A 16,167-nucleotide genomic window follows, 5' to 3' on the forward strand; every position below is an offset into this window, starting at 1 on the left:
GAGGATGTGGATGTAGCTGCATCCAAGGGAGCTGAGAAGCTGCAAGAGCTTGTTTCACCTGTTTCACTGAGGCACTGCAGCAGCACAAGCACCTGACTGCCATCTACACTGTTTCCATCTTCATCCTGATGTTAAACGTGACCAAAGTAACAGAAGGAGACAAGTATGGAGCTGCCTTTGCACAGAAGTTACAGGTTAAATTCACATTGCTTTCTCAAGGGGCTGACACAAAATTCCAACTCAATTCCAGTAAAAATGAAGAAGTTCAAGTATCCTTTATTCAAGGTTGAAAAATGTACCACACCACATTATTGCAAAAGTTCATAGGTACAAAACACTTTGCAGCTGGTGAGAAGGCAATAAAAAGTCAGGTTTTTTTAAAATTTGTTACTATAAATTACTGTTACAGTACTTTGCAAATACAGAATTTCAAATTGCATCATTTGTATTTTTCTAAAATTGCCCACAGTACTAGAAATTCCTGAAGATAAGGCAGCTGTTTGTTTAAAAGAAGAGGTAGCTGGTGTCAAGGGATTTCCATTTCTCTTTCAATGCCCACATATTTAAGGGCATCCGCTTGGCTATATCTGAAATACAAAAAAAACCCCACAAAATCACAAAAAAAACAGTACCATGGAACATTTCAGCTTCATTGTTCTGACAGAATGGCACCCCAGCCTGGAATACTCTCATGCTTAGATTTCCCATCATTCCTCACCAGCTGGAGTGTTTCCTCCTTGTGTGAATTTGCAGGTGCATAACACTGCTGACCCACTCAAGAAACTACTTTCAGAGGTGTTTGATCAAGAGGAGACGAATCACTAAAATTCCATACTTTTTCACCTTGAATCTCAGAGTCCTGAAGTTCATTTTCAGTACTGGAAAGCAACTGCATTTCTCCAGGATGACCTACACAGTATTGCCACTGGACAGCTTACTTTTTGCCAAGTAAGATGATTGTAGAGGACAGTTAAGGACACATTCTTAACAAACATTTGTCTGTAGTAATTCTGAAATTTCATTCTCTGAAATTCTTGCCTATTTCTGAATGATGGGGGAGTTAACTTGTACTGCTACCAAGGTAACCCAACCCAAGAAAGTCTGTCCCCATTTGTCACTACAGTTTGCTCTATACAAGCTGCTTTTCCAAGTTTGCAGGCTCTTAGCCAGCTGCATTGCTCAAATCAGTCTTGCTATGGCACCTGGCTTAACAAAACCAGTGTGGGGAGTGCTGCTTCTCAGCTGCTGAGACCTGAGGCTTGCAGGGGCCAGGCAGGCACAGGAATTAACTCTGAGCTGCACAGATACTGAAAGCGAATCCCATCTGAAACCCATCTACCCACCTGTAGTCAAAGAACAGTTCTTCACCAGTCTGAATGGCTCTTTTAGCAAATATTCCTATTCTGTGATCACCATTAACCATCATAACTGTTTTAAAAGAAATCAGGTATGTTAGTACAAATACTGATAAAATGCATCTTGAAGAAATACCAGTATTTCATGCATTGATGAAAAGCAAGTAAATGTGAAACTTACCTTTTGCATAGCAGTTGGGATTTACTGAATGGTTTGCAAATCTAATTTTGTTGCCCTTGCGTGTTGCATCAACCACAAAATCTAAGGGGGCAGAAAAAAACAACAAAACCCACAAATGTTGGCTGGGTCACCTACAAACACGTTTCCGAGTTTAATACCTAGTGTGCTTGGATCTTAGCAGATGAAGATAACTGCACAGCTTCTCCCATGGAAGAGCTGAACTCTGCTGTTCCACACGGTGCTTTTCCTTTACCTCCTGCCACAGTGGCACCACCTTAGCTTCCCATTGAAGCTTCTCTACCTTTATTCCACAAGGACAAGCTCCATAAATATGCTAAGTCAACACTGACATAAAGCAGCAGGGTTTTTTTCCTCATTTCAACTATTATCTAGTATTTTATGCTTGACACAGTGCAGTCTGTATTTTTCTTCTCAAGTGGCAGCAGTCACATACCACAAGTGGCTTTTTTCCCCCAACACAATTACCAACATAACTTACTGCTGATTTAGTTCAGTAAAATTACTTCAGACAACACCTGGCAAGCTTTTTACATTCTTTAGTCTACTTAATGTCCGCACACATTTTTACTCCATGAAGTTCTACTCCTCTTGTACAGTTGCTTGTGCAACAGGCTCCATCACTACATCTAGCTGATTAGCATTTAGAGGAAAAACCCCAAAGGCTAACTATCAACAAGATAAATCCACACACTGATAGGGAAAGATGTGTGGAAAAAAATTCTCATTGTTACCTGCTGTCTGCAGAAGAACAGGGCTGAACAAAATGCTAAGCATACATATTTTACTTATGCTGCCAAGGGTTGCAACTAATGCATACCATTATGCATACCGTAATACATACCATTATTCAAGTTAAACAGAAAGCTGCACATGTATTTGTCATACACTTTTCCTCTTCTGTCTGCCTCATCCTGAGAAATAATCTGAAAGAAACACCACTTGTAAAAAAGAGAAGCACTCCTCCATTGTGTAACCACAGCATCTTAATGTCAACCCCTCCAGCCTTTTGAAAGACAGGTGGGAGTTTTTTTATTCTCTGGGATTCAAAGTATTCCCAAACAAAGTGTTGTTTGCAGCAAGCATTTTGCACTTACCAAATATCCATACTTAGCTTTTAGCATAAATAAACTGTTTCAGAGCAGAAGAAAAGCAAGAATTGCTTCTCCTCTCAAAATCAGGATTGTGTACTGTACTCAGGGTTTTATTGCTACAGAATACTTAGTGAAAGCTCCTACTGACTTTCAGTACTATACTAAATAATTTGCCACCAAATTCCAAGCATGTCTGAACGGAAATTCCATCTAAAACAAAAAGAACATTCCAGCTTCTCCTTCTCACAAGAACCAGTTTCAAAATTCTTGTGACATTTCAATTGTGTCGCTCCTGGGGTCTGAGCCTGTGCCTGGAGTTACAGCCTGTGACACTGAAGTCAGCCACATGGCTCTGTCTGAACGTGGCACCAGGTTAGAGACAATGGCACCCATGGTCGGTCATTGTCAATGCATAACTTCACCAATATCCAGTGTTCTCCATCCTTACCTCACCACAGTATTCAGAGATGAATTCATTCTTCTGTACAGGATCTTTGATAAAAATTCCCCAACCTGCCACATCTGAAGGTGCCAATAGTAAGTGCTGTGGAATAGAAAAACCAAGAAGTTTTGATATGCCTGGCTTAGATTTGAGTTCAGGTTTTTTTCCATTTTGTTTTGTATCACTTTGTGAAATGTTTATGTTGGAACTCCAGGAGTGCAGACAAATCCAGAGTCTTCTAATGATCAAACACACACTAAAATTACAGCTTGTGGATCAGAAGATGTATGTAAAAGAAAAATGACCAAGTATTTGAAAACTACTAAAAATTTTAGTTTAATCCACTCAAGACACCTTGAAATGAGGGGGTTACATAAAAATTCATTTACTAAAGACTTCAACCTCAAAAGGTCTGCAGACAGGACCCCACTCCTCACTAGGCTCAGTAATCAACTATTTTGTGAGAAGACGTTCCAGAACTGAATGGGCTTTCAAGACTTTAGTAGACTGTACACAAGTTTATACATTAGAATCAACAACTGAAGAAAGAAACAGCTTCTAGACTCTGGATAAACTTCTTTATGCTGATCTGGGGAAAGACTGCTGAGCTCTTTAAAACAGCAGCCTGTTTGCAATTAAGAAGCAAAGCCTGAATGGGGAAAAGGAGATATTCTGCTGCCTTGATGCACAGAAAACACTGATTGGTACATGACAAAATGTAGATAGACTTAACAGCAGCACATGATCAAGCTAACAAGTGACAACTCCTTTCCTTGCTGTTTTGTTTGGTTTGGGTTTTTTTGTTTTCTTTTCCAGTTTGACAGTATGAGGGCAAAGAAATTCCATTCTCTGGCTTGAAAATATAAGAACACCTCAAAACCCAGGCAACAGACATGCAGTTGTATAACTCTGGACGTACTTTTTTGGATCCTCTCTGAATGCTGCAGTTCTTGCAAGAAACATTTTTGCTGTCCCAGTGGTCAGCTGCTCCACAAGTCAAACAGAGGTCAGGATCACACTCACGGACAGCCAGGTAACAGGGACACTGCTTGGTGTTGCATTGTGCTTTACAACGACACCCAGGAAAACGATTCTGGCCTACAAAGGAATGTGTGGAAAAGAAAAAGGCAAGTATGAAAAAATACAGAGTAAAATTAAGACTGTGCAGATTATAGCATATCAGAATATTTAACACAGCCACTGATATCTGCATAGGACATTCAGGAGTACTACAAATTCTTTCCTTCCCTGATTTTAATAACTCTTTCTCAATTTTAGATCTGAAGGCTGCTTCTGACTTCATGCAATGGCCAGTTACAAGGGCCAAATTAAACTGAACACGCTCACACTGTTGGACACAATTTGCTGCTCCTGTAACTGCCTGCAGCATGGACAGACTGGTAGTACAGAGCTCAGTGGTGGGACAGTGAGAGAAGTTTATAGACAACTTTTAAATGTTTTACTTACATTCTGAGCTGCACTGACAAAACTTCTCACAGAAGTTTTGAGCAATTACACATGGGCATGAGCTATCACAAGGCTGACGTGGGTGATCACATGGCTGATAGTTGTAAACGTGATTCGATGACCCATCTGAATAAAAATAGCAACATTTTGTAAAGTTGAAAGTTGCAAACAAACAATATACAGTTCCCCTCACTCTAAGGCAGAAATTTCTTTTCAGTCATTTAATTAAGAAAGCCCAAACATGAACAAAAAACCCAAACCCACAACAAGTGGGGTTAAAAACCCAAAAGACACAAAACCAGAACTGTAACCTTAGTGAGGTGTTTTACACCATTAGCTGCCTTCCTAGTGCACCTCGTTCTGCCATGGCTCAGCTGCTTTGAGTATTCAGAGCTGAAAGCTGTTTATGTGGAAAACTGAGAAACGAAACTACAATGGTATAATTTCCTGTCAGGACATGTTTTGGAATAGCACTGGTATTATTCAGCAAAGTAAATTTGCTGAAATACTGAAAGCAATTTTTAATGTGGAACAACAGTCAACTTTCAAACAGGTAACACTGGCAATGTAATCCCATTATTATTATTACTATACTACTGTGCTTTCCCAAGTCAATTTTCCAATACAGACAATGCTGAAGTCTTCTAGGCAGGAAAGGAACTACCAGGGACAAATCTAGAGCTTTACCTACACAGCAGCTATGAGAATTTGGCGCTATAGAAATTATATTTGCTATTAGTACTCCTGAGCTTGTTTTGGGTTTGTTTGAATTTGTAAATTTGTAAAAGTGCTCAAGTTAGCAATCAGCAACAAAAAATGAGAGAGACAAACTAATCAATTATTTATGTTGCTAGAAGTCCCAACTATTCTCAGCAATTTTTCAGAAAAAAAAAGACAACACTTTTTAATGCAGCTCCTATCCTTAATACCATTTTACCTGTGCTTCAATGAAGTCATACTGGACAGACAGTAAACTCAGCCTCCTTTCCTTTTTATTGAATTATACAGAGCTCTTCCAGCTATTTAAACCAAAGAGTACGTTTTGTCCCTACAACACGTGTGAGAGTTTACATTTTTAATTTTCATGCCCCTAAAATTTCTAGCTCCCCACAGAACATACATAATGGCCTAACATTAAAAAAACAAATAACCAGCCCCCCCCCACAAACAACCAGAACAAAAACAAAAAAAAGCAATAGTAGAATCTTAAAAGTTCAGGACATAAATTGAATGGAAAGATGCTAACCCTTTTTCAGCTGTATCTTTCTGCAATGAGCAGCCCACAACCTGCAAAAACACAAAACAAACAAGAAGGTTGACAGGAACTCCTCCTGCAGTGGGCTGGGAAAGGCAGCTGCATCTTGCACCCACACTTGACTTAAGATGAGAAAGTTTCTGGAGATGTGAACACCTGCTAACTGCACATGAGTCAGAGGGGCTGCAGCAGAACCACCCTGTCCCAGTCTAGGGCTTGACAAGATCAGAGCTCTGCAGGCTGCTCCCCCCACTCCCCACACCATTCCTCTAGTCCCAGGATTGCACAGATGAGCAGTCCCCACCCAGCCCAGCCTAGAGATGCTTAAATTCAGATGCCCTTGAAGGAAGCCCTGCCAAGAGCGGCTGCTGGAACTGCTTCTGGCAGGCAGGAGCAGCAGCAAGGGAAGGATACAAAGCTGCAGATCTGGAGGGTCATGCCTGAACAAGGGGATCAAAATGGGACAACTGTTTGCTGCACAGGACTTGGCCCCAGCACCACTCTGGTTGTCACCTACAGATCACAGCCAGGTCCTACCCTTCACCTGAGGAGCTCCAAGTACTTGACAGGAGACAGTGTCTGCCTGGCACAGCCATCCTGATGGGACCTCAGTATTCCTTCTGGCTGGACACTTTTCCCCAGGTGTCCTGGCTGGTGCTGCACTGAGCCTTTCCCCTTCTGCTTCAAAGCCTATACTCCTTTCTCTTATGTCCTTACAGTTTTTCTCCAGTGTCCCCTTTCTCAGGAAGCTCAGCCAAGTACACCCTTTGCCAGAAGTGGTGTTCTTGTTGTGTGGTGGATTTTATTATTTCTGTTTGTTGCTTTGCTGTGTATTTTTAAGAGTAACTTAGCTTTTGGTTAGCATAACATAATTCACTGTATTTGAAAGTTCTTGAAATTACATTTACCCTTTCATTTTGTATCCATTTCAGACTGCAAGCTCTTTGGCCAGGGAATGTCAGCTATTCCATAAATGGTGTGTCAGAAACAATCAAGCAAAAACACCTGTCTGGACCTTTAGTACCAAAAGGAAAACCAGACTTTTAATTTCATAGCCTTAAAATTAAAGGAGAAATCAGGTGTTTTATTTTTTCTTCAATTCTCTGCATTTTAGTTACCACTTGTATTTTAGTGAACACACATAACAAAAAAATAAGACTAAGGATTTGCAAAGTTTAGTATATCTTCCTTAGTATATCATGTAACAACATGAAGACAATATGGGAGAAGCCTCATTCCCTGGGCAAAATAATACATTGCCAGCTGCATCAAACAACCTCACTTTCTCTGCAGATTTACTGAGCTGCCCAAAACACTCATGAGCACAGGTACTAAAAGCTTCCCAGCACAGAACACCTACAAAAGCCATTCTGCCTTTCAGTGAATACAACACTCCACAGAAGTTTGCACTCCTTAAAAATATCTCCCACTGTAACTGCTTAAATAGGACTTTTTAGCTGCTACTTCTTTCATAAAAGCATAGCAGCTTTTACTTCAACTAAATGGTGTGCAGCGCCTTCCAACAGCTTCAGATAAATAAGATTCTCTATAAAATTGCCCTTCTAAAGCATTATTATGAGATTTAACTCAATAACCAATTTTCTTACAAGCACTGAAGGAGCCCATACAAGTTAGAAACACACAAAGGCAAACTTGTCCAAGTAACTAAGGCTGAGAGGAAAGAAGTCCAGAATCAAAAAGTACTTCCTATTAAGAGTGATTTACTCTAGAATAAAATGCTACCAACATATATTTATGAATTATGAGACATTGACTCCGCAAGAAGACACTTCCCATATGCCTAAAAGGAGTGCAATTTTAACTAAATTACTCTCATGCACACCAAACTACTTTCTTTCTTGTCTACCTGGTGTTTGGAAAATGTAACATACCATATTTTTGAACAAGTCTTTCACAGAAACTTGTCTGTCACCCCAAGATAATAAGAACCTACTAGCACAGCAAACTTTAAAAGCATTCTGTGGCCAGACTTCTTAAAATACTCTTTCATTAGCAATTAGCAGCTTCATTTTTTCTCCTAAGGTAAGCACAATCACAATGCACACAAATGCACACATACATCAACAAAGCATAAGTAGTAACAAGTCAAAGCAGAAGGAAAACTACAGGTGGCAGTCACAATGGGAAAGGCATCCATCTGCTCTGTCCCTCTTCTGGAGAGATTGGTGTCACAGGAGGGAGAGAGGGGCTGAAGACACACAGTGGCAGCAGGAACTGTGGGCAATGACAAAAGCCAGCAGGAAGCAGGCTGCCAACACTGACCAGCTCAACAGGAGTTTTGACTGGCACAATCCAAGAGTACATTCACTGCCTTGTAACTTCCAAAAACTGCCACAAAATGCTCAAGTTCCCCCAGCTAGTGCACAAAGCTGGAGCCTGAGCAAGCACTATACTAAAGGCAGAGTCATTTTTGTATCTGCCCTATATAAATCTGCCATCTCAAGCAGAAGCAAAAGGCAAGACCTGGTCCCATGCAGCAGGAAGCAAAGGCAAGGAAAAGACAAAGTTGCAAAAGCATTCACAGCTTGAAACTTCGTTACAAAAAGCCAACTGGAAACTGCGTAGCAAGTTTCCGAGCAAGCCGGTGGATTTGTACATCTGGAGGCTGACATCTGCAGGAGAGCCAGCTTAGAAATCAAGTGTTTCCAGAAGCATCATGACAGCAGCTGTCAAAGATATTGTTTTCTCTCCTAACAACCTATCAGATTTCTAAACTTTGCCAGTGGTTTTAGGCAGAAACAGTGTCAGCCAACCAGCACTAAAAACACTCTTTGGAAGAAGCTGCTCCAGCATTTCTTGCTTTGCACAGGGATACTCTGCTATCAGAAAGAGCACTAAAAATTCAAAATACATGCCAATTATGTCCAATATGTAGTTGAGTCTTTGCAGTGTTTGATTTTCTGGCATCACTCAAAGACTTCAGTCTCCCAGATCATCTTATCCACAGCCTCTCCACCACTCCAAGACTCAGCCTTCCAACCAGGTACCACACAAGAATATCTGTGCCAATGCCTCAGCTGCACCTTTTGTCTGATAACAGTGAGACTTTAAATCCCTACAAAAAGGCATCTTGAACTCTTGGCAGAACTATATAAGCTATTCAAACACATGCAGTGAACAGCAGTCCAGCAGAAGGAGGAGGAAAATGAGAAAGTGGGGGAAAAAAATATTTTCAAATAAAATTACTAAGTGGCCTCTGAATAGGGGATGAGGGAGAAGAGGAAAACCAAAATAACAAAGCAGCAGCTTTACATGGCCTTAAAATCAGTACCAAAAGAGAGGAAGGAATGCTGATTAGTTAAAGGAAATTCAACTCAGCTCCCAGCAATGGAAGAAAAATATACACATGAAAGAATTAACAGTACTGAAGTACACTTTCCCTCCAGCATACACCCATGCTTTTCAGAATTCTTTCTTCATTCAGGTTTTTTACTGGCTTCTATGCAAAGTACTCACTTCTCCTCAAGGCAGAGTTTTCTCAAAATAACAGGTTAATTTGATACACAGGCCAGGCTCTGACATTTACTGGTTCTCCAAAAAGCAATTATATTAGAAGTTGTCTTCTCCCACTGATCATCCTTATTACAGCTACCTTAACAAAAATGACACAGAAAGGAGGGAGACAAGACAATTTCTTATCCAAGAGGGGTGCAGTCTTGTCGGCTAGTTGCTCAGTATGTCCATAGGGCACCAAGATAATATGGGAAATAGGTAAAGTCTTGCAAGAAAATACTTTATCTGCTCTCAACTTGGTTACAAGAGGCCAGCATAGCAGCTTTTTGCTGCTGCTTTTCTCTCTGGTGACGCTGATTTAGCTCAAAGCCACATGCACACATGGAAAACCTGCAGACAGGTAAGAGCCCTGCAACAGAAAAGGGCAAAAGGAAAGGAAGGGCCTTCCTGGCTCTAGGTCTTGATTTACCCTAAGAGTGAGTAAATTCAACTAAAAGAAAGGTAAGAAACAGGAAGATTTTCAGATGGTTGTCCCAATTTCTAGTTGTGGGAGAACTTCAGAGTGCTCAAGTTACAGCAGGATGTAGGCAGGCTGAACTGCTTTCCTTTCTAAAAAGGCTACTGCCATACAAGAATGGAAACAGCTTCATTGCCACATATTCTGGGACATTATATTCATAAAATTATCTCCTTCTTTCAATGAGAGTTTAAAGAATTAAAGGGCATTTCAAAACTAAATTGCTACCAATAAAGTTTTTATATTGGCAACTAATAAGAAAGCAAATAAAATCAAGAAACCCCATGCAATGCAGTGTGCTTTCATTGACTTTGGGAAAAAAAACCCCCCTAAACTAAAAAAAGTCTGAGAATTCTTCCAAAACAATGTCAGCCTGATAATCATACAATCCATTTCAGCTGCAAAAATACATTTGAACATTTTAGCTGCTCTTTTAAATAGATGCAGTGGCACCATTTTTACAGCAATTTGTGTGAATCCGACAGCAAGCTAATTCTCAGCTACATATTCCAAACTTGCACCATGGCTAATAACCTAAATTTAAACAGCCAAGCCCACCAAATGCCCAAACACTTGAAAACTGTGCCAAGAGTACTAAAATCAATAGCTCTTGCTGAGAACAAAATCTTTTCCAGATGTTCACTCAATCTTTTCCCAGCTCACGTTGCCTGCTTCTATGGTACAAAGCAGAAAGATTCTACTCCACGTCAACAGGATCTTTGAACCAGTTCAGGAATTTCACTAGGCCTGGAAATAATAAGTAGACAAGCAAAGACAGAAGCAAGAAGAATTGATGGGAGAAGAACTGAAAGGACAAACCTGAGGGAAAATAAGGGAAGTTAAAGGGAGAAATAAGAAATTATATGGAAAAATGTGTACTTATTGCTTGCTAAAGAAATGTTTTTGCTAATTTTCAGTCAGCTTTTAGTCTCCTATGTTCTTATCTCTCAGAATAAAAATAATCAATGCAGAGGTGCATTCTCCAAACCTCAGGATTCTCAAATAAAAATGCATTTCACTGACAGACAGTAGCCACCAAGTTTTGAATTTCAACAGAAATTGTGTCAAATAATCGTCTGTTCTTCATTGCAGCTTCACTTCAAATAACAACTTGTTAACCTGGTTCTTTAGTTGGTGTTCTAGGTGCTAATGAAACTGGGGTGCTACAAAGGAATAGTGTCTCCTAAAGAAAAAGAAGGCAATCCTACTAGCTTGCTATCTGAAGCTTGCTAGAATGCACTTCATCATTAAAAAACATAGGTTTTAATTTTAAAATAACATATAGTCATTACTCAAGCCTATTGAAACACTTCTGAATTGAATGTTTATCACTGAAAAAAATAATTATACCGCACTATCTTGTTGCAACAAGCTGCACAGGTGATTTCTAATCTAAACAGGGTTTTGACTGCTTGCATCAATACACCTACAAGAACCTGGCTGTTAAAGAGCTTAAAAAGAAAGGAAAGGGGAAGAGAAGAGGAAGGTTATAGTTGTCAATGCAGTAAGATTTGGTCTGAAACTAAAACACCATTTTGTTTTATTGCTGTAACTTTTGGTTTTGGAAGCAAAAGAAGAGTTGCACAACTTTTCCTCCAAAACACTTTCTGTTCTGATCCCCTGTATCTCCAATTTATTGTTATGCTAAGGGTATTTAGTAACAGATTTACCTGTGTTTCCTTTTCTTCTTTCTGGGAGGAGTATCAACATCTTCAGCAGGGACTGGTGCAATAATACTAGATTCCTTTACTCTAAACTCATACACCTAACAAGAGATACCATAACACATCCACGATAAATCTCTCACTAGTACAAAGTTGCTCATATTCTAAGTTAGTATGATTTCCTCCAACCAACAACTTACAGATTATATCCAGTCATAGTCTCTTTTCAATACATTTAAAGTTGATTATTTTTGTCATTTAAGAACTGATACTCTAATTTAAACCTCCTGTAAATTTAATTTAAAAACAGTTTTAAAACTAACTTCTATGTATTTGTGGTATGAATTCTGGACCATAGCATTCTTGGGAAAACCAAGAAAATTAATTACTTTTCCCTTTTAGTAATCAATACTAGTATTTGTATACTTTAGCTTTAAAAGTAAATTGCTATGACTATTAGCAAGTAGCTTCTCTTCCCTTCTTACCTGTCTGCACGTTTTGGTCCCAATCAGTCTGGCAATTGCACAGAAGTTGTCATAGTAGGTGCCAATAAGAACTCTAAACATTGAAGCTTCTGCACCACTCCATTCCACGTTCTCTGGAGGCTCAATATTTGGCTTCATCTTTATTGGTGTTTGACACCTAGAATTCGCTTCTGTAATAAATAATTGAGAGTAAGACTACGTATCAACATTTACTTTGCCCTTCGCATTATGATTAACTGCAGTTAAAAAATATCCCAGGGTTTTTGTTGTTTCCTAAATGCCAGAAAAAACAAGCACTTTTCAGATGCCTCTTACAGAAACTAACAGCAGCTACTCAAATTAATGACCAACATGTAAATTGAGACAATGCAGACATTCTCTTAGAGTTTAATTCAACTCCTATTATTATTCTTCACTCCATTCCATACATTCCAAACACACATTTCCGAGGATCAGAAACAGCACGGATCTCCTAGGATTAGAAATGGCTTGACTTGTTTTTGTTGCGTTGGTTTTTTTGTCGTTTTGGTTCTGTTCATCCTCTCAAGCACCGCAGCTCACTGAATGAAGCAGCACTGCCCAGCCTTACCAGAGGAACTGGATGTTTCATCTTTCTTCTCTTCTTCCTCTTTATCGTTGTTCTCCCCGCCGGTCTCGGCGCCGGCCTCTCGATCGCTGTCGGTGTCCTTTGACTCCAGGACGTTGATGGTGGGCGTGCTGGGCCGGCTCGTGTTGTTGGGCAGCCGCCCCCTCCGGCGGCCGCCGGGGCGCTTCGGCGGGGTCTTGATGCGCTCCGCGGTCAGGGCAGCCGCAAACTCCTTCGCGCCCTCCTGAACACAAAACACCGCGGTTACAGCACGCAAACGGAGAAGTGCTTCCACTCGTGGGAGAACACCTTCTGCTCGCATCCTGAGTAACTTCCCACTGTTCTACAAAATAACCACGTGCACCAAGTCCCAGTTAAAGGCACTCCAACTGTGATCACAAGTACTTTTGATGCTACCATGAAAAAAATTTACACTTACAAAGAACTCGTGTCAGTACTTTTACTTTGGCTGCCAAGAGAAAAAATAATTCAGTAGAGAATTTCTATTTTCCCAGATGACAGAAATAAATTAAAATTTCCCACGGAAAACACCCATAAAATATGAGAACTCTTCTTGCACATGGAACTTAGACAATATGTGTTCTGCATTTTTTAAAGCGCAAGCATCGGTAGCTTGTTTTCTAGTGAAAAGGAGTATGATAAAGCGCAGCAAGTTTTCAGATGGAAAAATTGCACAGCTTCTCATACCAAAACATTTAGGGGAATTATGAGAAAGATTTGAAATCATATTATTAAATATTTCACTTTATTAATTTCCATCCTATTGCTTCTTAAGAGCACAAAGTCCCACACGGAATCAGTCTTTGGCAAACTAAAAAAAGCTTTATAATTTTTAGTTGTGATACAATTTACAAGAGAGTGAAGTCTGCAGTTCCTTGACTAGATTGGACAGAATAGCAGCAACACCATTATTTAGGGGATAGTAATATTTCTTCCCTACAACTATCTCAGGCTACATCTACAAGTATTCCTACTTAAGATGATTGGAAGTTAAACTTTTTCTCTCGCAGCAGCAGACCTGACTGCAAATGACCCACAAGCAGATGCACTATTCTAGATCCAGCATGCTCTTAGCTTAAGTATCCCCCTATACTGCAGCCAGCACTAGCACTCAGTGAATTTTGACATATAAAATTATCTTACCAAATGTTGATAACAGTGAGGTCCACAAGGCTTATTATCTAATGCTGTTTCTGTATTCTTTCGCTTATAAGTATTGGGAGTTGCATGGAATGCTGTTGAATCAAAACATCACATTTTTAAGTTTTCGTATAAAAATACGTTAAATATATAACCTCAAACTGCACCGAAAACATGAGGTTACCAAGACTTCACTAAAACCAGAATAAAATACTAACAAATGGAATAAATAAATAATAAAATAAACCCCATGTAGTGACATATGACTTACCACTTAAATACATAGAGACAGCACATAGATAAGTTTCAATATCATGGAATGGTTTGAGTTGGAAGGGACCTGAAAAATGAACTCCTCTCTGCCATGGGCAGGAACACCTTCCACTAGACCAGGCTGATTAAACCCCATCTAGCCTGGCCTTGAACATTGTCAGGGATGAGGCAGCCACAGCTTTTCTGAGCAACCAGTTCCAGTGTCTCACTTCCCTCATGGTGAAGAATGTCTTCCTTACATCAAATGTAAACCTATCCTCTTCCACTTGAAAGCAATTGTGCCCTTTTACATCAACAAAGGCAATCATCACATTCATTTCCTGTATGAAGGAAGATTTGGTGTATCATCCTTTCCAACAAAAGAACAGACTTTACTTGGTTGTCATGTTAAACAGAATTATTCAGGGCTTCTCCTATTAATGATCAGCTCTTCAATGTGTAAGATTCAACTTGTTAAATTCGTATCTTGTCAAAAAATCCAATCCACTTCACATTTTCGTCAGTGAGAAGGACACAAAAGCATTTTTGCTCTATTAGTTTATCAGCACTCCAGCTAAGCTGACAGGATTTAAGAATTCAGTTCCTGTAGCCCAGCTGCAGGGTAAAAACAAGTTAGCATTGCACAGTCACTCTGGATAAGTGAGCCAAGTCTGCACCTCACAGAGAAGTGTCTGGTGCTGTAGCTGAGAGACTCTGTACAGCTCTGACAAAGCTGCAGAACAGTGACTCAGAAAGGAGCAGAACGGGGTATGCTACACACGCAACACGAGCACCTTGATAACAGGAGGGCAGAGTTTCCTACCCACTCTCTTTGCCAGAGCCAGCTCTCCTCCCGGGCAACCCCAGCAGGGTGTTTTCAGGGAGAATGACTTTTCACCATTTTCTGAAAGTCTTGGGAACTCCTCTGTACCTCTTAGAGAGCTTTCTTGAAGCCTGGAAAACCTGCCACTAGACTCTCACCAAAACTCATACATTCAAGTCCCACATTATATTAGGAGTTTTTTGAGCTACTATCATTAGTTTTCTGCAATTGTCTTTTTAAAAACAACTCATCTGTGCTCAAGGAAAAAATACTTTGTTTTTTAGAGAGAGAGAGAGAGATATCAATAAATACTTTTTCCCTCTAAATGTGTAAACAGTGGCATACAGAACTGCAAGGAACAGAAATGAAGAAATGACTGAAATTTAAAAAGAAGACAGTACTCAGTGCTAGCTGTCTGTTTGCTAATGCTCCATGAAGGCCCAGAAAATTTGCTCAACTTAAAATGTGCAATTTCCAAACTATGCAGAAGCACTTATGCTGCAGTTTTACCACAGCTGCAGTTGGGTAACTGTAACTTACAGTGAAGGTTTTAAAAATTCAGTGAATAAAAAGTGCTAATACGTTCAAAATTAAAGCAGAAATCTCTCCCCTCCTACCCATATTAATCTAAAAGGGCTGTTCCACACCACCACTTCACACATCTCCTTCATTAGGTCATTTCCTATTAATTTCATTTCCAGATCATGCTAAAGGCTTCTCTCTCTCTGTCCACTAAGATTTAAAGACTCAACTTTTTAAATGCTCTTCCTTCCCTGTTAAAGCATGTGGGCAGAGCTCATTCTTCCCAGACAAGCTTTTAAAAGCAAACTTCATTTCAATGGTCTGGTTTGCAGCATAGCTCTGCAAACACCTGTTTTGGCAGCAGTGGGAGGGTGACCAGTTCTGTCTTGGAACCTTGGAAACACTTCATGTTTCCCTCCCATAAAGGAGGGTGAGTTGAAAAATCAAATAATAAATTCTATAATATTGTGCCTGTATTAATGACAGCAGCAGCTGGGAACCCCCCCAGGAAAGCAATGTACTCTTCCAAGGCTTTCTTAAAATGGCATAAACAAAAATAAAAGTAACAATAAGTAAATATCACATCCTTTTCTCCAGACAAATACATATTTTATAAATCTGGAAACACAAAAAAGCTTTCATTTGCTACATATGGGTGTATAGATATGCAAAAATTATTTACAAGCAAGTATAGGAATATCATTTATGTATATTGCTGCCATTAGTGCTCTTTCATCTCCCAGATTTAGTTAAAAGCTTTTATTGCTACACCACTTCTCATGTTTCACGTATCTTTCAAGTGTTCATATACTCTGTAGATAAAATATGTTACACTTTGTTACAGTAAGAAACCATGCAATTTAATGCCAAG

General features: G+C 39.7%; 1 protein-coding gene across 3 annotated transcripts in view; it reads right to left on the reverse strand.

Annotated features, from left to right (window-relative positions):
* Positions 1-262: 262 nt before the first annotated feature.
* The window catches only part of EZH2 (enhancer of zeste 2 polycomb repressive complex 2 subunit), a 50,738-nt gene continuing 34,833 nt past the window's right edge, over positions 263-16,167 (reverse strand). For all 3 annotated transcript variants that reach the window (XM_041425202.1, XM_041425201.1, XM_041425203.1), the window contains exons 9-20: positions 13,703-13,794; positions 12,542-12,782; positions 11,953-12,122; positions 11,474-11,568; positions 5,804-5,844; positions 4,558-4,683; positions 4,010-4,188; positions 3,097-3,192; positions 2,399-2,480; positions 1,537-1,617; positions 1,344-1,428; positions 263-587 (exon numbers count right to left, since the gene is read on the reverse strand). In XM_041425202.1, coding sequence (XP_041281136.1) covers positions 527-587; positions 1,344-1,428; positions 1,537-1,617; positions 2,399-2,480; positions 3,097-3,192; positions 4,010-4,188; positions 4,558-4,683; positions 5,804-5,844; positions 11,474-11,568; positions 11,953-12,122; positions 12,542-12,782; positions 13,703-13,794 — 1,349 coding nt within the window. In that variant the 3' untranslated portion in view covers positions 263-526. The remainder of the gene's footprint in view (positions 588-1,343; positions 1,429-1,536; positions 1,618-2,398; positions 2,481-3,096; positions 3,193-4,009; positions 4,189-4,557; positions 4,684-5,803; positions 5,845-11,473; positions 11,569-11,952; positions 12,123-12,541; positions 12,783-13,702; positions 13,795-16,167) is intronic.

Source organism: Onychostruthus taczanowskii, unplaced genomic scaffold (genome assembly GCF_017590055.1).
Source record: "Onychostruthus taczanowskii isolate IOZ18803 unplaced genomic scaffold, ASM1759005v1 scaffold88, whole genome shotgun sequence".
Lineage (NCBI taxonomy): Eukaryota > Metazoa > Chordata > Aves > Passeriformes > Passeridae > Onychostruthus > Onychostruthus taczanowskii.